This window comes from Haliotis cracherodii, unplaced genomic scaffold (genome assembly GCF_022045235.1).
Source record: "Haliotis cracherodii isolate W230 unplaced genomic scaffold, xgHalCrac1.p SCAF_14, whole genome shotgun sequence".
NCBI classification, from domain to species: Eukaryota; Metazoa; Mollusca; class Gastropoda; order Lepetellida; family Haliotidae; genus Haliotis; species Haliotis cracherodii.
The window spans coordinates 3,093,767-3,119,304 of NW_027266269.1; the positions used below are offsets into that span (position 1 = coordinate 3,093,767).

General features: G+C 40.0%; 1 protein-coding gene and 2 long non-coding RNA genes across 3 annotated transcripts; 1 reads left to right on the forward strand and 2 right to left on the reverse strand.

The window, feature by feature from the left end:
* Nucleotides 1–497: 497 nt before the first annotated feature.
* On the reverse strand, nt 498–25,093 carry LOC139460904 (serine/threonine-protein phosphatase 6 regulatory ankyrin repeat subunit B-like). Its single transcript, XM_071242378.1, has 8 exons — nt 24,963–25,093; nt 18,655–18,939; nt 17,976–18,129; nt 17,672–17,710; nt 17,395–17,408; nt 16,763–16,798; nt 4,637–4,675; nt 498–4,448 (listed from the first exon to the last, which is right to left on the reverse strand). The coding sequence occupies exons 1-8, from the start codon at nt 25,090–25,092 to the stop codon at nt 535–537; spliced, it is 4,611 nt and encodes a 1,536-aa protein (XP_071098479.1). The 5' UTR covers nt 25,093; the 3' UTR covers nt 498–534.
* Nucleotides 6,510–9,876, reverse strand: LOC139460970 (uncharacterized). Its single transcript, XR_011652857.1, has 4 exons — nt 9,617–9,876; nt 9,085–9,143; nt 7,871–7,949; nt 6,510–7,126 (listed from the first exon to the last, which is right to left on the reverse strand). It is a non-coding gene; the product is annotated as an uncharacterized lncRNA (long non-coding RNA).
* LOC139460962 (uncharacterized) lies at nt 9,751–15,645 on the forward strand. Its single transcript, XR_011652847.1, has 3 exons — nt 9,751–10,209; nt 10,463–10,544; nt 15,165–15,645. It is a non-coding gene; the product is annotated as an uncharacterized lncRNA (long non-coding RNA).
* Nucleotides 25,094–25,538: the final 445 nt, after the last annotated feature.

Below are 25,538 nucleotides of genomic sequence, written 5' to 3' on the forward strand. Positions count from 1 at the left end.
ACACTCTCTCCGTACATTACCCCGAGACATATTTACATGCACATGAGTGATCCAATTGAACAGCATACAAATAGTTCAAGACATACATAGAGCGAAATAAGGTGTTGTGCCAAATGTGTGGTGAGGTGCGGTGACATTGGGTTTAACGACGCGTTCAGAGTAATTGCACTAATATGGCGACGTGCATGATCGTGTGTGATTGCTTAGTCCGATTTTATAGTGCTGGCTCACTGAGATACCATGCTGCAGTTTCAAATGAATACCCTACTCGTGGCATTGCATAACCATTATTATTTACGGTTGACAAACGCGATTGTGTAGCACCTGATCGCAAAGCAATCAATGTGTGCTGTTCACATAAACACATATGTGAGTATCATGCTTCCAACAAACAAGGATACACAGGCTGATTTGTCGCTGTGACGTTATCCCATGGGTCTGTCACTCTCCTTTCCATTCGTTATTGCAAAAAAACATATGGAGATGTAAGTTCAATATAAATGAAGAATTCAATACTTTGCTCAGATTTAATGTTCATGGAATACTTTCATTCCAATCATGTTTCTCTATTTGTGTGATTATTTCTTTGTTGTTTCCACGCCGAGCAATTGTGAGCATATTCTCTCCTGTGCGTGATTCCAGGAAGATATCTGCCTCATGATCCACCAGTAGCTGGAAGACATCAGCATGTCCACAAACAGCCGCCATCATCGCCGGTGTCCAGCCATAGCGACCTTGGACATCGATGTCATAGGATGGGAGCAGATACTCCACACATTGTATGTTGCCTCCTCGACAGGCGAGGTGTAGTAAACTGTCGCCATCATGATCTGTCTGAACCAGGTCAGGACTCCCTTGACTGTAGGTCTTCAGGAAAACTACTTCACCCCTGACCAGGGACTTCATTAGCTCATTCCACGGTGCCACCTGCTTGACTTGTTTTCTGTCCAGTTGTTTTATGATTTGTCTGTTACCGAGTTTCAGGGCGAGAGTAAGGGCATCGTCTCCCGTGTTGTCAACTGAAGTCAGATCCGTGCCTCTATTTGTCAGGTATTTGACAACTGCAGCTTTTCTGTGCAGTACAGCCGTCATGACAGGTGTGAGGCCCATATTGTCCTTTGAGTTGACATCAAAATCAGCTATGATATGTTTCAACATTGCAAGCTTTCCGTGATGACATGCAAGATGTAGTAGAGTGTGTCCGTCTTTGTCCACCAGAGTATGGTCAGCACCTCGGGACATCAAGTATCTGTACACAGCAATGTGGCCTCCACAGACTGCTCGCATCAGAGGAGTCTCGCCATTATTTCCCCTGGTGTTGATGTCAAAGATCACAATCACCTCCTTCACAATGGCTAGATTACCCCCAAGACAGGCTGCATGAAGGACATTATCATTTTCAGAGGTAGTTAATAATTGATTGCCCCCTTCTGCTGCGATCAGATCATAAGCCTCCTTCTTCCCACTGAGAGCTCCCATCATTAATGGTGACAATCCATGTTCTCCAGGGCTGTTCATGTCAAACAGTGGTATGAAATTCTCTATGATGAACGTATTTCCACCTCGGCATGCAAGATGAAGAATGTTGTTTTTGTTGTCATCAGTCAGAGTGAGATCAGCTTTCTTTGAAATCAGAAAGTCAAACACATCCTTCTTCCCTGCCACAGCTGCAGCCATGACTGGAGTCCGGCCATTCTTTCCCCGAATGTTAACATCTATTCTCAACAGAAGTGATTGTACAATGGATATATTTCCGCCTTCACATGCCAAGTGAAGTATTGTGTCACGATATACATTGTATGCAGACATGGAATCTTGTTTTGAAGAAAGTAGTTCAAATGCGTCTTTCTTTCCAGACCAGGCTGCAGACATCACTGATGTGAAATCGTTTTTCCCACGACAACTTATGTCAAACTGTTTCTCTATCAAGTCTTCAACAATGAAGCAGTTTCCTCCCTGACTGGCAAGGTGAAGTATAGTATCATTGTTATCATCAACTGTTGTGAGATCAACTTTCTTTGACACAAGAAGTTTGAAAACATCAGCATTGCCTGCCCAAGCAGACTTCATAACCCCTGTTCTCCCAAGGTTTCCCTGACTGTTCTTATCAGCTTTTGGCAGTAGATCTTTCACTATGGTTCTGTTTCCTCCGATACATCCCAAATGAAATACAGAGTTGTTGTAGTCATCTTCCAGGGAGAGATCAGCCCCCCTTGACACAAGCAGGCGGAACACATCGCTGTCTCCATTGACAGCGGCATACATCACTGGCGTCCAGCCATTGCCTCCACGACTGTTGATGTTAAACTGTGGGAGTAGGTATTTCACAATGGAGACATTTCCGCCGTGACATGCAAGATGGAGGAGATTGTTACCACTGTCATCAGTCAGTTCAATATTCACTTTCTCTTTCACAAGCAGGTCAAATACATCCTTCCTTCCATTCACAGCTGCCTTCATTACCGGAGTCCAGCCATGTTTTCCTGGCCTATTGATGTCAAGCTGTGTAAGTAGATACTCTAAAATTGATGTATCGTCCGACTTGCAAGCCACATGAAGGAGGCTGTTGTTGTCATCATCAGTCAGGTTGATGTTGGCCTTTCTTGACAAAAGAAGGTCGAACGTGTTCTTCTTTCCAGATGATGCAGAACACATTATGGGTATCTGGCCATGTTTACCAGTGGCATTCACATCCGTTAATTGCAGCAGGCGTTCCACAATGGAATTAATCCCACACTCACATGCCAGATGTATCGCATTCCTGATGTTTGTATCTCTTAATCTATCGTCAGTTTTGTGTTTCAAAAGAACATCCAAAACATCCTTCTTCCCATCAAACACTGCACACACAAGTGGTGTCCAGCCGTGCATTCCTCGAGTGTTGATGTCACATTTCAATTCTTTAAGTAGATATTCTACACTGGACTTTGTCCCATTCTCAACTACCAGATGTAATAAGCTGTTATTGTTGTTGTCACATAGTCTTACATCAGCGTTGTGTTTCACCAGGAGTTTCAGGCTACCCACCTGTCCAGAGACAACTGCGTACATAACTGGCGTCCAGCCATTCAACCCACGACTATTGATGTCACAGTGACGAACAAGTTGCTTCAGGATATTCTTGTTCCCAGTGAAGCAGGCGTAATGGAAGATGTTGTGCATGGCATCATGAGACAGAAAAGCTAGATCTTTAATCTTTTGAGATAATCTGTCAACTATTTCCTTTCTTCTACATATGGGATGCATGATGTATCCACTTAAAGAACCACTGGCAAGACAATCAGCCATTCTGTCAACAATGGTTCCACTGTAGGCCCCTGAGAAAGGAATGATGAGCTGGTGTTCATTGACGGGAGCAATGTCTGCTTGCTGATCCTGTACATGTTCAAAGAGAAACTTAATACTACAATGTTTACGGAAATACTCAGGATCAATACTGAACAAGACAGAAGCACAGACATCATAAATCATCGAATGGGAAAATGATATTATGTTTCCTTCTGTCAAAAGGGATCCACATAAACTTCTGACAGCCTCAGCTACATCTTGTCTGGTTGATGTCTTCACAAAGGACAGAGCTGACTTGATGTGGGCCTCCAGGTCTGGGTTGTCAGATTCAGTCTCCAGGTGACTGAGGTTCAGCTGCCCGTCACACAGGAGCACCAGGATTAGGGCAGCTGACTGGTTATCCAATCGACTTATAACCGTGTTGAATTCAAGTTTTAGACATGATACGGGATTTTCAAAAAAACGCTTTTGGTGTTTTTGAAAGGCAGCACAACTGGAGAACAATTTGAATACAAGAGGAAATCCAACAGTTTGTTTATCACATGCACCAAGTTCGATCTCATCGACGTTTGCTTTGCCTTTGTAATGGTGTTTATGTTTCAACCATATTTCTTTCTTCTCCTCCGGTGTATAAGACAATGATGCTTCTGTAGAGTTACTGAAAAAACAGATTGGATGACCTTCAAGTTTTAACATTGCATGTTCTAGGGCGGAGGTTTCTGTGGTGAATATGAGGTACATGTCTGACTGATTGTCTCTTCTTTCTTCCTCTCCCGACTCCTGCTGCATACTCTCATATCGTCTCTCAGACCTGTCCTTGCACTGTGCTAGGTACAGATGGAGGTCATACAGAAGGTGTTTAAAACGAGGCACATCCATATGGGACCCTGCCTTCTGAAATATGTCATCAAATATCACACATACATCATGGCCATGCCAGTCAGACAAATTTACTTGTAAGAGATCATCAACCAGTAGCAGCTCATACCCCTGCTTCCTGTATTCAGCACCCAGCATCAGGGCCATGGATGTTTTACCTTCACCCGGAGCACCACAGATGGTCACATGATGGAACGTCGCCAACATTTCTCTCACTTTCTTAAAGATTTCAGTTTCCACAAACAATGTTCGTGTATTGTTTATCTCTCGGTCAATTGGATCTGTACAGGAAGAAAACGATTATGTAAAGAAAATTGAAATGTAAATAATACACATCAAGTGAGATTATTATATCAATGCTATTTATATTGTCATCACATTATATATCACATTTGATTTGGATATATGTACGTTGTTCAATACAATTGTTATAACTCATGCTACAGTGTGAAAAGCAGTTTGTATGTACCTGGCTCCACGCGTTGTTCATCCAGACCATGTCCCAATTCTGGTAAAAAAATAAGAACCACAACTCACATACCCACTCATGTACAGTTCAGAAAAAACAGATGTGGTGATGTATGACTTCAGAATGTCCATGTCAAAATATACACTTAAAGCAAAAAGAGGACCATGTACGTATATATAGCGCTACACACGTATGTAGGGTGTCATTGTTGGTTTTGTCACTTTCACGGAAGGTCGATTGATCTCTGTGAACAATTATGTCTGTCGATCTTATTGTTTCTGCCTATGATACAGTTTTGGTCTACTTGATTCAAATCATTGTTTGTTTATGAACAAGTGATACGAGGTAATGACATTCAGCAATCTGCCAGACGCCAAGACACGTTCAATGTATAACCAACTTCTTTTTATTATTCTTTGTAGTCTGCTACCTTTATCAAGCAAGTGATTAATATCAAGCTGAAATATGATATAATTTCACAGCAAAAAAAGTGTAGGTTTCCGTCTTCCGGAAACCTTCCGGAAACCTTCCGGATACCTTCCCATTTTGGATCCGGCCCGGATACCTTCCGGAAACCTTCCGGAAACCTTCCAAAAAAAATGTCAAAATTTGGGGGGTGCATTTTGTTCACTTAAGTGTGAAACACATAAAAAAATTAACTTGAAAATACCAAGCAATTTGAAGGTTGTTGAAGGCATCTGGAAGGTTTCCGGAAGGTTTCCGGAAGGTATCCGGAAGGTATCCGGATGCAAATTTTCTTCATGACTTGCTTCTGGTAAATAATGTTAGCCTGTGCATTACAGGTACCTGTTGTAATATTCTGTGTTATTTTAATGGTAAATATCCTCCTAAAACATTTTTGGAGAAGAAAATTGTTCAATTTCATATTTTGTCCTTTTCGGATGTTAATGGTATTTAATGAACAAACATCAGTTCTTGTATAATGATATCCTTAAATTTCATGTCCAGACTTCCAGTTTGTACTGAGAAAAAGAAAAAGTCATTGACAATGTGCTCACTTGGGCCTTTGGTCCTAGTGAGATGATAATAAGACTATTTGTAACGGTACATGTACTTGTTATATCCAAAATACTAACTTCATTGACATTTGCCTCACCCTAGTTTTATGGTACTACAGTAAGCTCTTCCTCAGTTACTGTGAATTATTTTATTAAAAGGGATTGACAGTTAATTTGACACTGGAGTTGTAACCACTGCACATATATGTGCATTCAAATAATATAACAACGATGTGCTTAATACTTCACAAATATCTCCAGAAATAGGCATTTTAGTTATAATTGCAGAAATACTTTATGAATGACCCCTTCACTGTTTCCTTGATCTTACACTTCAACCCCTCATGAGTTATCACTTCTGAGTGTGAATTTGACCTTCAATATCAGTGATAAATATTTCAAAAACATTTCAAAGAGCTATCCAGCACATAAACCAAATATGCAGTCCTTTGGTAGAATTCAACATATCATTGACCAAAATATGGAAGTAATGTAACCAGTATATGTATAAGAGTTACTAAGACTTCTGTAGAAAAGGCAATTTAAGGGAAAATGTAGTATATATAGATCACACACGACCTTTTTCCAACTTCGACCCCTGCCCAAAGGAAGAGTTAGACCACAAACAAACTTTTTGTCTGGTTGTGACTTTAACCTTTGACATAACAGATCAATGTGTCATCAGACATTTTCAGAGCAAAGGAAACATGTGTTATTTATCTTGAGATGCCCAAGCAATGCATGGTTTCATAAGATAAGTGTGGCTTATAAACTGAGGCAAAATCATGAAACATCCCCATTTACACAGCTGGCAAATGAAACATAAGCAACAATCAAATTATCAATTTCTTTTATTCATATGCCTATAGTATATCGCACATTGAACAGTGTTCACATGATGGTTCCTGATGCAGTATGCAATTTCATCCTATTCTTCAATACTCATAACAGAGTGTGATAACTGTTCGCTTGACAGTACCTACGGATTATGTTCACCAGTTCAGATGACTTACTTTCCCTCAATCCTCCTTTTCTTTCTATATTGCCATGGATGAACAGGAACCAGGATGAGGGGATACCAGTTAGACTCTATCTCTGCTGCATTGTGTTAGTAGAATTGTGAACTTTCCATTTGGTGTTTGGGTCCACATTTAAAGACAATAAGTCCAATTTATCATTCCTTTCAAGTGTTTACAAGAATTTCCTGAATGTCCTGGAAGAATTCCACTCCAGCTTGGCATTGGTTGGTCTTCTCACATTAGCCAGACCAGCCTTTGTGTGTCCCAGTACCATTTGGCATACTATTTCTCGGTCGGCCTCCATTGAAATAACAGGACCCTCATCGTCGCTGTCTGCAAATCACCTCTGATATCTGAAGGGGTGCAGCCTCTGTTTAGGACTCCCTTGTCTGGTCCTTCCAGACTGTCAACCTGGAGTACTCATCCAGGGATCTCAAGCAGGACTTCAGTTTCTGCAGCATTATGTAAAAAGATTTTAGCAATCAAAAAGAATTGTTGCCACATGTACTTACAGATAGAAGGCAGCAAAATCACTTAAGTTGTCATATGTGAGTCTATATGCTAAACATTTAAGATAATCACATCTCAAATCTCAACCAGACAAACCAGTGACTAATGTTATGAACTCGGTCCAGACAAACCGATGATAACTATTATGGACAATATCCCACATCACTGTGGTATGATTACATGTGATCAATGAGCCTACTCAATCACAACCTTATCTATTAATTAGGCTTGGAATGCTGGGAATCTTTTTAAGAGATGTCATTTAGTGATTGTTTCAACTCATCAACATGGAAAAATATATATTCACAATCCTTGTCACATAGCCAAACTATTGCTGGATGCAGTGTTAAATAAATGATTTGGCTTTAACACTGCTTTGAACAGTATTCCAGATATATCACCGCATGTTAGTTTGATGTGGGAAGAAAGTCCTAAGTGATGCAGGTCTTTGATGAATCCCACGAGTATGTGTATAATGCTGACAAACCTAGCAACATAATCGGGGAGAACCAGGATTTGAACCCATGACTATAGGTTTCTGCTAAGCCCAAGAGATGCAACTCTGCACAGAAAATTGTAGTGCCTTAGATAATAGGACATCCGTGCCTACAGCGATAAGGAACAAACTGAAGACATATTTGCAAAATAACCATATGAACCAAACAGAATAATTTCAAAATATTTACCACTCACTGTTGCTCTTCTATGGTCTTTCTTTGCATTGATGCTGCACGGATGACTGTCTCTTTTATTCATCCGGACATTCTACAAACATAAGTAGCATTCACATCACAAAAATGTCCAAACTGTACATGTTGTACATTTGATTCAAATGAGAAGTGATTCCGACTTAGAACTACCCTAATCATAATAATTCATGTCAAACATTCAGAGATGACATTTATCCCCATATTTAACAAATGTTAAAACAATATTTTGACAACAAAGTCAGGGTCATTCAACACATACATTACATAGGAAATAACTTGTTCGACAATGCAGAGAGATCCTCACCATGTTGAATATCATTCCATGAATTATTGCCACATTTTCTTGAAATGCAGATTAATGCAATGCAGTATTTACTTTTATTTCTAGGCTATTTGTTTGGCTTTTCCATGGCACTGTTTTGACAGAGATCTAACCTTGATATGACACTTTGTTCAGAAATGATATAAATAAGAGAATACTTTATTATTCCCGAGAAAATTTGGGTTACATTGTAAAAGCACAGAGAAACAAGTATAGGATTCATGATTTAAGTTAAATACACTCGACCCGTGAAGATTCCGGGGTAGACTAGGTCTTCAGCAACCCATGCTTGCCGTAAAAGGCCATTGTGCTTGTCGTAAAAGGTGACTAACGGGATCGGGTGGTCAGACTCTGACTTGGTTGATGCATGTCATTGATCTAAATTCCGTGGCTCGATGCTCATGATATGAATCACTGGGTTGTCTGGTCCAGACTCGATTATTTACAGACCGCCATCATACAGCTGAGTGCGGCGTTAAACAACAAACCAACCTAAATACACTCATACATACACACACAAACACAACATCCAAACACCAGGGTTAGAAATTGGCACTAGTCATTTTGACATTTTAAAGGTTTTGCTATATGCTATCATTTTAGGACTAGTGGACTGAAAGTGTTAGTTTCTACCACTGCAAACACTTATCAACTAATGAATTGAGTGGTCAGACTAGGTTGTCATCATACTCTGAGGGCATGGATCTTTACTGAAAATAACAATCACTAGATTGCCTGGTCCATGTTCAATTATTTACAGGCTGTCATCACAGAGCTGGACTATTGTGAGTGTGATGTTTCACACTACATTGAAATATACCATGATGAATACATGTAGTTTGTATTTATCACAAACAAAAATACTCACTCAATACTTGGTATCCTCCCTGAGGATGTCTGTGAACCTCCCCACAAACCCTGAACATGCTGAAACAGAAAACAACTAACTTGTCTTTATCCTTTCAATGTTTCAGTGTGAATTTGTTAAAGATTGATAATCTGTCATTATTCATTGTAATCCATATCTCACTTTCAGGTGGTTCAGGTGGCAACACATGATTGGAATTGAATGCCACGTTTTGTTTGACATGCACTTTGCCAGATTTATACCCTTGGTAACTAACCCTCATCATCAAATCCCAGCGTTATGTTGAGAATAAGGACACGACCCTTAAAAGTCCTGCAACTGTAGCTCTTATGCAAGCCCAAATAGAAATACCATGTCACAACAAACACTTGATCATAATAATAACAAAGGGTTTCCGAAAACAACAAAACTAAAAGGCCCTTGACGTTTACAGTAGTAACATGGAGATCAGGAAAATATCTAAATCAATCCATTCCATAAGATCTCTGTATAGAAATCATGGAACATTATGTCTCGAAGCCCTGCTACATACCTGGCATCTGCAAGCTGCTCTTCCTTCCTTCGGCTGTCAATCGAGTTTTCGAAATACTTGACGTCCTCGTTGTGGATGGCTCAGGTGGATTTCGACCGGGATTTCCGAGTTACGGGTGATTGAGAACAATGTATCCATACACGAGGTAAGCATATCGCAATCAAGCATCACGGTGTACATCGAGTACACGAGGTTTGAGTGTTTGTTTACAATTGTGTTCCAAAATGGCGCCCTCGGCCATACAGGGAATTATGGGTAGACTTGCTTGTCCCGGAATAACACGAGTTGGTCACGAATGACGAGCGGTCATTTCTGCAGCAGTTACGGAAAGAGACGAGGTTGGCCGATTACAGTTCATACAGGCCATATTGGGAGCCGCGGGGATTTCGACAGTGTGTATTAGGAAGTATACCTATGTGGTGTATGGAATATGCGTTTGCCTACCATGCCAGGCAGTGTGACAAGGGATATCCCAGCGGATGTAATATTCCTATAGCAGAAATGTTTCACAACCTCGATTGCAGGGAGCTGAAGATGTGACATATTCAGACAGAGACCATAATACATAGACTGTTATATGGTCTCTGATTCAGGTAAGGAATATGTTAATCATATTGATCACGTATTAAAGTTATTTATCTTCTGTAAGCCACTTATTCTGTGTTATATATGTTAGTAAATGTGTGATTTAATTTTTGTAGGATAAGCAATCTACCTAATTTATGTTAATCCTTGCTAATGTATATGATGTAGAAATATGTTTGCTTACTTGTATTCCTTTATCTAGATACTCTATAGTGACTCATTTTTTAGTTCATACCGTACCGACTAAACTTACTTTTGCAGGTGTGAATAATCAAGAACAAATTAAATGACAGGAGTTTTGCAACAGTGAACATAGTGAAGTGGAAGATAAGACATTTGAAAGGTATGGATATTTTCACTTGAACTTGTTGAAGAATACCGTGATAACAACTTTATCATGTTGGGAATTTTGGCGGTGGGGTAGCATAGTGGTTGAAGTGCTGAAGACCAAGGTTCGATTCTTGTCATGGGTACAATGTGTGAAGTCTATGTCAGGTGTCCCTTGCTGTGGTATTGCTAAAAACAGCGTAAAACCATACCCACTCATTTGGGGATTCCGGGTTGGAATTGGTCCCCATCAACCTATGCTAGGTGTAAGAGAGGGTAAAACTATAAAGGGAAATAGTACCTCGCCTACTATTGCCTGGTGAAAACAGCACCTTGTTATTTTTTTTTACCTTGGGTCTGAATATGCCCGAATACATGAAATTAAACTTGCATGGTCACTTGTAAACACAAATAACTGAGAAATTTTCAAAAAGGTTTACATTAAAAACTAGCATCTACTTGCCGACTCTGATTTGGAGATGCAACTAAACTTATTGTGAAAATATAATATGCTTTGATTTCTTTGAAGTAAAATAAATGCAATTAAACTTGCAAACACAAATAATTGTTAAATGTTAGTCACCTAAAAATAGTTTACATTAGAAATTAGCCTCTGCTCAAATTTACTCATGATTCTGATTGGGAGGTGCAACTAAACTTATCATTGAAAGATCACATGCTTTGAAGTTTTAAGTAGCTTTACTCAGATTAGCTCAATGTCAAGCTGAACCTGAGTCTGGCGAAAATGTCAAGAAACTGGACAGCAGGTATACTATATATGTCATATTTATTTTAGTATGTAGGAAATAAATAGTAATTTTATAGAAATTTCATTTATATATATTTCGGCCAGGAATCAACATGTCTCTCCAGATAACAGACAACAATTAGTAGCCCTTTTTGCCAAATCAAGGTGCTGTTTTCGTTGGAGAAATCAGTGACATTTTGCTGAGGTGCCGTTTTAGCCTCACCCATAAGAGATAACCTAATAGATCAGGTGATCAGGCTCAGTGACCTGGTTCATGGCATCTGACAGTGACCATCTAACAGTGTGGATTGATGTTCACAATATCAATCACTGGATTGTCTAGAATTTTGGGCCTACCTTTAGAATACAGTACCTTTTCAAACAGGTCACAGTACCCTGTGATGTAATTCGTAGTATTCTGTTGCCTGACACCCTGGCAAAACAATGCCTTGTGATGTCAGGGGTCATTGGATGTGCATATATATGCTCTTTTCAGTGGTCTATCGTCTTCACACGCTATGTTGTTGCATGAGTTTAAATTATTTGTTTACTAAATATTGTTTTAAACATTTATATGTGAACTGGATGGGTAAACAAGCAAAAACTTATTTGAATACCGCTCCAGAATTAGAATACAATATGATATGACAAAAGTACAGTCAAGGAATACAATTATATACATGTTCTAATTATAGAAACTACGTTGTCGGCGCTGTCAGGTCGCATTTTTAGTAGTAATAGTGTACTGCAATATACGGCAAGGAATAGTATTATAAATTTAAGATGCTATGTACAATCACAAAACCTATTGGATAGCTGAATGTAGTCTTCTACTGATTTAAGAATTTCTAAGTTTATTTTTGACGTCCTTTCAGGATTACCTAATAGAATTGAATTTAGATCATATCCCTTAACATAATAGTACATATTCTGTCTTAAATCATTGTAATTTGGACATATGAAAAAGAAGTGAAGTGCATCTTCAGTGTGATGGCCACAGCTACATGCAGGATTATCTTATAAATATTGCCTGCGGATGCACATTTTATAACAAGTGCTTGTTTATTTTCTATATACTTTTATTTCATTTTTTTACTTATTACAGTGGTTAAAATGATTATAAATATAAATTGAAACTAATAATGTGCAATAAGCGGGTTATAGCTGAAACGACACCTTAGCAAAACAGCACTGACTGGCGAAATACTCGCCGAAAGCGAAAACGGCGATTATTACTTGACGAAAATGACACCTTATTTTTTTTTTTACCTTGGTAAAATAAATGAATTTAAACTAGGAATGATAACTTGCAAAGACCAATAATTGTGAAATGTTAAAACAGGTTTACAATAGAAATTAGCCTCTACTCCAACTTATCCGATACCCGACTCAATTTATTGTGATAACATGCTTTGAAGTAAAATATATGGAATTAAACACACATCGTCTCATACAAACACAAATGCATGTAGTTGTTAAACGTTGAAACAAGTTTACCTTCGAAATTATTCCCCTACTCCAATTTACTCACCGACTGTTGTGAATGTATTTTTCACTTTAAAGTTTAAAGTACTCAATGTCAAGCTGAAACTGTATTTAAGAATCCTAACATGGTGCAATTTTTCACAATGTCCTTTCGATGTGTCATTTGAACATGTTGAAAGGTTTTACAAGGGATATTTGTAACCCAATACTTTCCGTAACGGGCGACAATGCTCGTCTAAAGAGTTGACTAACGCCATCAGGTTGCGATCAGGCTCGGTGACTTGGTTGATGCATGTCATTGATCCCAATTGTGTGGGTCGATGCTCATGATGTCAATCACTGGACTGTCTGGTCCAGACTTGATTATTTACATATAGCCGGAATATTGCTTGAGTGCGGCATAAAACAACAAACCAAATCATAAGTGTGGGATGAATGATTTGAAATTAGCAAGTTTAATGTGACCTTCAATCACTACAACCTGATCTGAGTCTTGAAAAGATATGACTTTGATTCAGTGAAAATTTGCATCATGATAGTTTCAACTGTAGATACAGTTAATCTGTTTGTTGTACAGTTTCTGTATATCAATATATATGTTGTTCAAATAAGCTTTGCCTCTTCACCAACCCTATTCCTCTTTTGGAATAAATAGTGTCTAATAATTCAAACACCATCACCATCATCCTAGTGAACACAACAAAGAAATGCACATCAAAAACGTCATTATTATTATTTCTGATCTCTGATAAATTAGAAAAAAACTGTTATCCAGCAAGATACATTTCCTTGGTCCCAAGAAGCATGGTACATAGTAAACTGACTCGATAAGTTGAATAACATTTGTAAAGGCACAACTGACTAAGCCGTCACTACTCAATTAAGTAATTAACAGACAATTGCAAGTACTAATACCCACCCGACACTAATTGCCCTGTTAATCCCTAGTCCACAATGATTTGACATTGAGTTCATTTTGCTAATTAGCTGTTTTTAGAGTAGCAAGGTAATAAACATCAAAGGTGGGGCAGGCTTTGATCATGTGTTCTGTAGAAGAGATGATGTCACTTGTTTTATGTTTATTTAGGATTAGCTACATCCCTTGATGCTACCAAGGCAGCCCTTGAGATTATCAGACAGTTTGGCTAGACACAAACTGATGTCTCCCTTGTAGCACACTATGTGTCAGACACAGACTTTGACCACTCTGTGCAGATGCATATCAATGCATAAAGAACATTGGGTAGATGATTCAACAATGCCACACAAGTCAAAGTTGGGTTTCACTGTATTTAGAAACAGACGATGGATCCAAAACTTTATAACAGTAAGTATGATTCATTTAAACTTTGCCAGGCCAATATTTTGGCAGATTTGCATGTTATAGTTAATCTTTATTTAGTTAATTTTCAAAAAAGATAGGATGAATGATAAAATATGATAATGAGTCATGAATATTTGAATTCAGATCAGAACAAACAGGGAGGGTCACCCTAAAATGTGAGAGTCTCTAGGGGAGACTTTTGACAAAATGGACAATAAAATATAAAGTGCTTTGCATTTTCTTTCAGGGAGGGTTGTGTCAAAAATGAATGAGAACATACCGGTAATACATGACCGGCCCCTTTAATGTAAAATACATAGTTTTTAGTTGATGGTTCAGGTTGTACTTTTCAGTTGAATTTCTTATCACTGTCTATGATGGACTACCAATTAACGGTAGATATTTAATATCCATAATAACTTAGATAAATGCTTCTACAGTCTCATCCTAATTTGTCAAAATTTGAATTTCAATATAGCTTCCATTAATGAATTAATGAATTTGGTGAGAATATCTATTGTCTGAATTCCTAATATACTTTCTTTTGTATTTGGTGTGCAAGGGTAGCCTAGTGGGTGAAACAGTCTCTGAAACCCGGGTTCAATTCACCACATGGGTACAATGTGTGAAGCCCATAGCTGGAATATTGCTAACAAGCTGCATGAAACTATACCAACTCACTCGCTCATTATGTTGTATTTTGAGATCACTTACATGACATGTGTTTTGATAATTATGAATAGTTGCATTTATGTATTTATGTATAAGAACCTATGTAACTTAGTTTTTCATAGTCTTGTTTACCCTTCCTTACATTTTGATGTAATGCAAACACTCAACCAAAATTCAGGTGAACCTTGTGGTATTGTTTTAGAAGACCGGATACATTTTTGTATTTTCTGAACACTTTACTGTTTGCAATGGCTTATTTACATGTTCAAAGATTGGTTAAATATCAGTTGCAAGATAAATTGTCAATACCTCACTGTTTGAGAAAACAACTTTAAACATTTGTAAATATGTGTGTGTTTCATAACTTTTGACTAACAAGTTTCTAAAGATGTTATGAAATGTTTCAGGTACCTGGATTTCACAATCTCACACCAGCTACATTTAAGAAGATCTTGCTCACACAATTCAGACAAGGGACTCGCCGGAAGATGAACAGTACTCCTGATAACAACCAACAGATTCACCTCAGAAAGTGATGATTCTGAATGAATAATGCCACATCAGTGTGACTGTAGGTGGTTTTATTATGACACTAATGAAGTCTGAATGAATTTATGCCAAAGCACTGTGACTATGTCCAGGTTGTGTACACCGATGCTGACCATACAAATCTGAATGACTTTTGTGGTTTACTGCAGAAACATAATTGACTTTAGATATTTTTCTTCAATAAAATTCTTCTGAGATTTGACTAATTTGTTTATTTAGAAAATGGCATTGAAGCGTCTGTTCTGTAAGGCCTTGCAAACACCACTGGTTACTTTATGCTAGTTCCTCTTCTTGCTTGATCAAATTTCAATTTGTGATATGTACCTATGAAATGCCATATAATCAATAAATAATATTTTTTTCCAAAAACATGATTTGTTTTGCTTCATTAGCATAAAGATATATAATACTGATCAGCCATAACATAGGTGCTGAACAAATATGAAATGTACTAATGCCCTGAATGTTTTCCTACTATAAATACTTAACAAAAGTTGTAGTTCCACCTTAGTAGACAAATGACATTGATATTTTTTCTGTACTTTATTTAGGTGTTTTCTATGGATGCCATTAGTCTTATGCACCAATTTGGGACAATTGTATTCTGTTTTATATTCCCATGAAACTACACTGTCCCGATATAACAAGTACTGATACCGTTCCAAACTAATCTGTTAATCTCACCAGGGCCAAATGCCAAAGCACATAGCCAATGACTTTCCATTTTTTTGTGAGTGAGAATGCTGTTTTGCCACTTTTAGCAATATTGCAACAATATCATGGTGGCGGACACCAGCAAAAAGCTTCACACATTGGACCCATGTCGCAAAACAACTTGTGAACAATGCATGCCCACATATCTCAGTTTGAGGAGGATATTTACCATTAAAATAACACAGAATATTACAACAGGTACCTGTAACTTTTTCTTTTTCTCAGTACAAACTGGAAGTCTGGACATGAAATTTAAGGATATCATTATACAAGAACTGATGTTTGTTCATTAAATACCATTAACATCCGAAAAGGACAAAATATGAAATTGAACAATTTTCTTCTCCAAAAATGTTTTAGGAGGATATTTACCATTAAAATAACACAGAATATTACAACAGGTACCTGTAATGCACAGGCTAACATTATTTACCAGAAGCAAGTCATGAAGAAAATTTGCATCCGGATACCTTCCGGATACCTTCCGGAAACCTTCCGGAAACCTTCCAGATGCCTTCAACAACCTTCAAATTGCTTGGTATTTTCAAGTTAATTTTTTTATGTGTTTCACACTTAAGTGAACAAAATGCACCCCCCAAATTTTGACATTTTTTATGGAAGGTTTCCGGAAGGTTTCCGGAAGGTATCCGGGCCGGATCCAAAATGGGAAGGTATCCGGAAGGTTTCCGGAAGGTTTCCGGAAGACGGAAACCTACACTTTTTTTGCTGTGTTTATACTCACTGCTAAAGGCCGCTCCACTCCTTTCCATTAAAGGAACTAAAACATAGAAGATGTCCAGATCAGATCAGATAAACAACTGAACAAATGGCTAAACACACAATACCTGAAGTTGAATACGAGATGTTATCCAGTAAAAAATATGAACACATTATTAACTACTATATATCCAGGTCATATAAACTGCATTGACGAATAACAAGGTTATACAGGTGGGGTATCCCCAAAGCCACTGTAGTCATGAAGTTCAATTTGATGTTGAATCATTCATTTTGGTGATCCATTCATACATGGTAAAGCGTCTGTGGTCCAACAGAAGGTCGGTGGTACGATCCCTGTCCTAGTCATAACGAAACTGTGTTAAAATATAGTACTTGCGTTACTCTGCCTGGCGCTACATGCTGAGGGCTCAATACTCGGATCTTAGTGGGCCAGAACTATAACAGCCTCCTGATTTCTGACTGTCAGACGGGCGTAAGAATGCACGTGAATGTACGTCTCTACATCAGTGTAACAATATAAATTGCGACGTTCAGTCCCCAGTTCACCTTACCTCCAAACTCGTAACTCTTATATTTGAAAAAGTACACCCATTGTACATTTAAGCAGAAGCCAAGTTACTTTAATATACTTACTGTCTTCCGGGGACCTGTAAATATAAAAAAGTTCACAACTACAATGGATACTACAATGGATGGATGACTCTTGTGTTAAACATACAATCAGTGAAGTAAAACATAATATCAGGGAATACTGTTCTCTTATCCCAGCCTCATATTATGATGATGCATACCATGAACGACGTGAGCTGCATGTTATATCAGAAACTAAAAGATTATGGAGATATGAAAGTAAAGACATTTTAGCCTTCGTGACGTGATATCTTTGCATAATCATTGGTCTTGGTATTACCTGTCATCGCCGTTATTTCTTCCCTTTTTCCGTTTTATCCTGCAAAGAATCACAATTATTAGAGCAGTTGGAATTCAATTTAAACGATGAATAAAGTGCTTAAATATGAATATCTTTGCTCGTAGGTGTGATATTAGTAAAAAATCAAGAACACGGAATATTCCCTTCATTAATGGAACAATTGTTTCGTACAATACCAACGGATGGGAATGAAATTTCGACCGTGAAGATCTGGGTAAAGTGTATCTCGTGAATAACCATACCGTTATTTATGGATGCGTTATTCTGTCAGGTCTACACTCACACTATAAATGCCACCACTGCGACTGTGACAAGGCAGATTATGATGATGATGGGGACAATAATCACGACTAGGTCCGTGTGTTTCCCAGGCCTAGGGGTAGATGCCCGTGGTGTTGAGGCATCTGTCGGTGACGTTGAGTGCGTTGAGACCACTACTTATGAAAACAAAACAAAAAGAACTTACAGATCTTAGGTCAATCAAGTATTATTATAATTATTATTATCAAACAATATTTTAAATATCAAGCATGTTAATCGAAGCATGTTGTAAATATGATCAAAGCCGGAGTATTGCTTTCGAGTTCTTTTTTGAACATATGCCAACCCCAGTTAAATGTCAAATTTGTACTTATTTGTGAATGGCAGCTCATTAATTAATTCATATTTCCTTGTCAAATTGTAAAATCAAAAGAAAACTTTCATATAATGGTACTGGTGACCTTTCGTACAAGGCATAGCCCGGAGGCTTCACAGAAAACTATGATAGTTGAACCCTGGTGTATATTTCTAGTTTTGACAGTACCATACTCATGCTCAAAGTTTTCACCAAAGTGATGGGCGTCTCCACATCAAGCTGACACGCCGTGATATAACTGTAATAATGTTCACAGAAACGGCAAACCAAACTCGCTAACTTTTAAGAACATGCAAGTCCCGAATGACACAGTAGACATTCCTACCTGTTGTGATGTTGCAGAAGTCTCCTCTGTAGGTTCCATCACAGCCAAAACTACACAGACCATTCTGCTGGTTGCATGTGTTCTTTTGGCAGTGGCTGCTACAAGGTAGATCACACATATCGCAATGCCAACCACGCATGCATCCCTCAGAACACTTCCCCGTCAACTTGTGGCAGTGCTGGAGTTTCCTGGCTTCATTGACAGTACAATGTTCAGGACAGGCTTTTTCGCACTGTTCTCCATATCTTCCCCATTCACAATTCGTCTGTCCATACACTTGTGAGGCTGAAAGTACATAGGGAAGAATGGACTTTAATGTTTAACAGTCGACTCACTGTTAAGAAATACTTCGTAAAATATATGAAATAAGGTTCGTTTGTTTGTTCGTTTCTTTGCTGCTTTGATGGCGGTCTGTAGATAATCGAGTCTGGACCAGACAATCCAGTGATTGACATAGTGACCCTTAAGTGAGATACGATGACATGTATCATCCAAGACAGCAAGCCTGACCTCCCCATCTAGTCTGCCGTCACTTACGGCAATTATTGGTTGCTGAAGACCTATTTTTCCTCGGATCTTCACGGGTTTATACATAGAGGCGTCCTAATCAATGTACCAATGTCATGGAAGAGAATGATGAAACTTAGATCGTAGTTAAAGTGCAAAAGAGAACCTTATACTGTGATGGACATCGTGAACTATTACAATACACAAGGAAATGACCAGGGAGAAACATGGAGAATACTTGTCAGGCAGGGTTTCATTGTGATGCAGTTGTTGTAACGCCTTCCATATTACCAGCAGAGGTTCAGAATTACCTCGCGTGAATGACAGTAGAATGATTTACCATTTGTTTAATTTTGGCAGATAATCCTACATATCCTAGTGAGTGAGTGAGTGAGCTGGTTGGGTTTAACGCCATTTTTAGCAGTATTCCAGTTATATCGCGGCGCGTCAGCTTAATATAGGAGGAAAGCCTGAAGTGATGGAGGTTTCAGACGTTTACCACTTCGGTGAAACCCGATATGTAACCGAGGTGTGACGCCTGTACTCCAACACACTGTACCCGAGGTGTGACGCCTGTACTCCGACACACTGTACCCGAGGTGTAAGGCCTGTCCTCCTACATACTCTATCCGAGGTGTAAGGCCTGAAGTCCAACACAACGTACCCAGGGTGGTTAGCCTGTACCCCTACACAATGTACCCGAAGTGTGAGGTCTGTATTCCTACACACTGTACCCGATATCTGAGACATGTGCTCCTACACACTGTACCCGAGGTGTTAGGTATGTCCTCTTACAAACTGTACCCGAGGTGTTAGGTATGTCCTCCTACACATTGTACCCGGGGTGTGAGGCCTTTTCTTCTACAGACAGTACCTGAGGTGTTAGGTATGGCCTCCTACACATTGTACCCGAGGTGTGAGGCCTGTACTTCTACACCCTTTACCCGAGGTGTGAGTCCTGTACTCCTACACATTGTACCCGAGGTGTGAGGCCAGTACTTCTACACCCTTTACCCGAGGTGTGAGTCCTGTACTCCTACACATTGTACCCGAATTGTGAAGCCAGTACGTCTACAGACAGTACCCGAATTGTGAGAACTGAACTTCTACACACTGTACTCGAGGAGTGAGGCCTGTACCCCTACACACTGTACCCGAGGTGTGAGGCCTGTACTCCTACACACTGTATCCGATGTGTGAGGCCAGTACTCCTACACACTGCATCCGATGTGTGACGCCTGTACTCCTTAACATTGTACCCGAGGTGTGAGGCCAGTACCCCTACAGACAGTACCCGAGGTGTGAGGCCAGTACTCCTACACACTGTATCCGATGTGTGACGCCTGTACTCCTTCACATTGTACCCGAGGTGTGAGGCCAGTACCCCTACAGATAGTACCCGAAGTGTGAGGCCAGTACTCCTACACACTGTATCCGATGTGTGACGCCTGTACTTCTACACAATGTACCCGGGGTATGAGGCCTGTACTTATACACCCTTTACCCGAGGTGTGAGGCCTGTACTCCTACACATTGTATCCGAGGTGTGACGCCTGTACTCCTACACACTGTATCCGAGGTGTAAGGCCCGTACTCCTACACACTGTATCCGAGGTGTGAGGCCTGCACTCCAACACACCGTACCCACGGTGATTAGCCTGAACCCCTACACACTGTACCCGAGGTGTGAGGCCTGTACTCCTACACACTGTTCCGTTGTGTGGGGTCTGTACTCCTACACACTGTACCCGAGGTGTGAGGCCTGTACTCATACACACTGTACCCGAGGTGTTAGGTATGTCCTCCTACACACTGTACCCGAGGTGTGAGGCCAGTACTTTTACACAATGTACCCGATATGTAAGGCCAGTACTTCTACACACTGTACCCGAGATGTAAGGCTTGTACTCATACACACTGTACCCGAGGCGTTAGGTATGCCCTCCTACACACTGTACCCGAGGTGTGAGGCCAGTACTTCTACACACTGTACCCGAGATGTAAGGCCAGTACTTTTACACAATGTACCCGATATGTAAGGCCAGTACTTCTACACACTGTACCCGAGATGTAAGGCTTGTACTTCTACACACTGTACACAGGGTGTAAGGCAAGTACTTCTACACACTGTACCCGAGATGTAAGGCTTGTACTTCTACACACTGTACACAGGGTGAAAGGCGAGTACTTCTATACACTGTACCCGAGATGTAAGGCCAGTACTTCTATACACTGTACTCGAGGTGTGAGGCCAGTACTTCTACACACAGTACCCGAGGTGTGAGGCCAGTACTTCTACAAACTGTACCCGAGGTGTGAGGCTTGTACCTCTACACACTGTACGCGAGGTGTGAGGCCAGTACTTCTACACTATGTACCCGATATGTAAGGCCAGTACTTCTACACACTGTACCCGAGATGTAAGGCTTGTACGTCTACACACTGTACCCGAGATGTAAGGCTTGTACTTCTACACACTGTACCCGAGATGTAAGGCTTGTACTTCTACACACTGTACACAGGGTGTAAGGCGAGTACTTCTATACACTGTACCCGAGATGTAAGGCCAGTATTTCTATACACTGTACTCGAGGTGTGAGGCCAGTACTTCTACACACAATACCTGAGGTGTGAGGCCAGTACTTCTACAAACTGTACCCGAGGTGTAAGGCTTGTACCTCTACACACTGTACCCGAGGTGTGAGGCCAGTACTTCTACAAACTGTACCCGAGGTGTGAGGCTTGTACCTCTACACACTCTACCCGAGGTGTGAGGCCAGTACTTCTACACAATGTACCCGATATGTAAGGCCAGTACTTCTACACACTGTACACAGGGTGTAAGGCAAGTACTTCTACACACTGTACACAGGGTGTAAGGCAAGTACTTCTACACACTGTACCCGAGGTGTGAGGCCAGTACTTCCTGACACTATCCTCGCATATAAGGCGAGTACTTCTACACACTGTACACGGGGGTGAGGCCTGTACTTCTGCACACTCCTACGAGAAGTCTGATGAATATTTGCAATATAGTTATTAAATCAACACCTAAAATGACGCTCATACTTTCATTCAGCGTTCAAAGGTTCACCCAGTGTGGCCCTCGGTGGAGGTTTCTACTGCTATAGGTTCACCCAGTGTGGCCTTCTGTGGAGGTTTCTACTGCTATAGGTCAACCCTCACTTGCCAGGATACACACAGGAACATAAGGTGAATGACGATGTGATGTGTGTAATCCCCACGCACTTCAGTTGAATCCCTCGAGTCAGACTGGTTATATTTTCCGTATTTCTAACCTACTCAAACTCTAACCTGCTTTCCCAATATCTGAAACTACACATTGCACATGACAAACGATGTGTGTGTGGGATGACAACAAGAGAGCAATGGATTTCGTTTCCTGAATCACGTGAACTTCACAAGGATGTTATAACTATAACTTGCCCTCAATTAAATCATCATCGTGACTTGATGCGGAAATATTCGTGACTTGATGACGTTAACCCACAGAGCTTGCATTTAAAATAAAAAAATAGTGTATTCCTGACGTGGAGCTTGCTTTTGTAGAGGGTATAGAGGGACAACGACAACCGGCGTCATTGAAGAACTGCTTTAGTGTGTGGAGAGATCCGCTGACTTCTGGAACCGGTTACAATGCCTAGTGCTAGACTTACACTGTGCTCCGAAACGTGTATGGTTCTAAGCATTTTTATTATCCAAGACGTTAGTCGCCTTTTACAGCATGCATTGTCGCCTTTTACGGCAAGCATGGGTTGCTGAAGACCTACTCTTCCCCGGATCTTCACGGGTCGGCACATGATGTAGGTGTCTGGGATCGAACACATATTATAGGCAGGATGTCTGTAACACTGTTCACTGGACGCCAGGATGCAACATTGACAGAATCTCTGTTTGACCTGTTTGGTGAGCGATACGTAGATGTCTATCAAACCATACATTATTAAAGCCAAACCACACTTTTACACTATTAACAGTAGCTGTGATCCATGTCTCTATTCGTATCCTATGTATTGTTTATCTGTCTGCTGTGTATAGTGGGGTTCGTCTTCCGTACTGTTTACACACAACGTGATAAATAGTCACCTATAGTTGTCAAAACTTATGCATGCTGCCCAACCTATTGTGTCTACTTCTAACACACATGCAGTGTTCACACAGTTTTGTCCATATCTTTGCAAATATAATTTAGGTAAGGAGAAATCAAATTTAAAATTACCCAATGGCCATCTAGAATACATAAACACAGTTAAAAAACATACCTAACGTGTTTGTCCACACATGTTCAAGTTACAAATACAGCCTTGTGAAAACTCATGTCACGAAATACTATGTTCGACAGTGTTTTAGAATAGTGTATTTTCTTCATTCACAACATTTATGTTCCAATATTTAACCATACCAAAAGTCACAAACAAACAACAAAGATAAGGGCATATCCGTTACGACGGTTGCTATCTTCAGTACACGGTGTGTACATTCCCGGCAACCAGTAACGGGCGTTGAGGGTAAGCAGTGTCTGCTCCATGTTGTTGTGATAGTATTACCCGGAAAAAGTGAAACGACTCGTATACTGAAACATGTCAAACGTTTTTTTAATATGCCGCTTGTGTTCGGCAACGATCTATCAGGGCCCTGATCGTGGTGTATATTGCACAGGGTGGTCTGACGCCCGAAATACGAATAGAACTCAAGGGACGGCCAATTTTGGTTTATTATAACAGTAGTTCGTTATAAGCATATATAAAGCATTGCCGGGACCAAAAAAATAAATTTGTTATATCCATCAGTTCGTTATAAGCATGTTCGTTATAACCGTAGTTAACTGTACGTCGACATGTTTCATAAACACGTCTATAATCTAGCAGACACCGGTTTGGTTATCAGCATATCCCAGGACAACACACACTATGTTCTACTTATACTGTTAACTTCGTAGCCTTGACCTATTGAACTATAACCTATGAAACACTCCCACAACAGCCCCATGCAATCACTATGAACACAACAGCTATACCATGTGGTGGCACGAGTTAGACTCTGTCCCCAGCAAATTATCCTTGTCAGAAGAGGCGTGAAATGGATCAGAGGTCATTTTGGTTGATTGTTTCTCATCGTGATCCATTAGCATGGGACGTTGCTCATTACATCAAAGCGCATCATGCGACTATCAAAAGTTGTTTGATCAAGGCTACAACATTCAAGGCATCACGCGACTATCAAAAGTTGTTTGATCAAGGCTACAACATTCAAGGCATCAGCAAAGCTTTCAAAACGTTTTATGACGGACGTGTGGAGAGCATTTCCAAATTTGACGCATCATTGATATAATTGATGGCAATGGATTCCCTTGTTTTGAATGACACCAATTGTCCCTGTGCATTTGCAGATTGAAAAGGAGAGGCAGAATAAATCCGTTATACCCCGCTTAAAAGCAAAAAAAACGCATGTTTTTTGCGAGCAAAGTGATGTCACGTGACCTAGCGCAAGCTCCCCTCAGCTCAAACGCAGTTGTTTTCTATCAGTTTTGAATTTATTTTTGATATTTTACAATGTCATATTTAAACTATAAAACCTAACGACGCATAAAACCCCATGTACCCCGAGTGATCCTGCTACAACTTATAATGTTGTCGGTCACGGTAAGCCAGTTACGATAGACATTCCTTCCGAATCTGTATGAGATGACATGTCAAAAGCGATACTATACAGTCACGCGATATATACTATTCAACACGTGAAACCAAACAATATGACGACGAATGACATTAAATGCTTACCAACATCACAGGAGAACATGCTGTGTGTGTTTCTGTATCCCATTAAGGCTGTCGAACAGGACCCTCCTTGTATCATACATGCACCAGTGTGCATTAAGGCTGTCGAACAGGACCCCCTTGTATCAAACATACACCAGTGTGCATGTAGGCTCTATGCTATGTCACCGCATGACAAACTTCTCAATCAGGTCACGTATATATATAGATATGTAGCGATACACTATTCAACTTGGGATAGGGAATCAGTCGTCTAAGGCACCGCGATTCGCTGTGCAGAGTTGCGTCCCTTGCGTACCTATGATTGTGGGTTCGAATCCCGGTTCGCCCGATTATGGTTCAAGGTTTGTCAGCACCATACCACTGGTTTTCACCCAAGTGGTAAACGTCTGAGACCTGCATCACTTAGGGATTTCCTCCCACACGCCGCTATACAACTTGAACACACATACACGAACGCTAATACCATGAGTAATAGGCTGTAACTAGGTATACTAAGAGCTCTCATAATACAACTAATGCAATTTAGTGGACAGCTTATTCGTCAATGTATAATGTGCACAAACAAATAACCTACAT

Coding starts and splice junctions, on each gene's coding strand:
- LOC139460904 (XM_071242378.1), bottom strand. CDS start 25,092: ATGTTTGATACAAGGGGGTCCTGTTCGACAGCCTTAATGCACACTGGT. Junction 18,130..18,654: donor CTTCTGCAACATCACAACAG/GTAGGAATGTCT, acceptor TGTTTTCATAAG/TAGTGGTCTCAACGCACTCA. Junction 17,711..17,975: donor GCAGTGGTGGCATTTATAGT/GTGAGTGTAGAC, acceptor GATTCTTTGCAG/GATAAAACGGAAAAAGGGAA.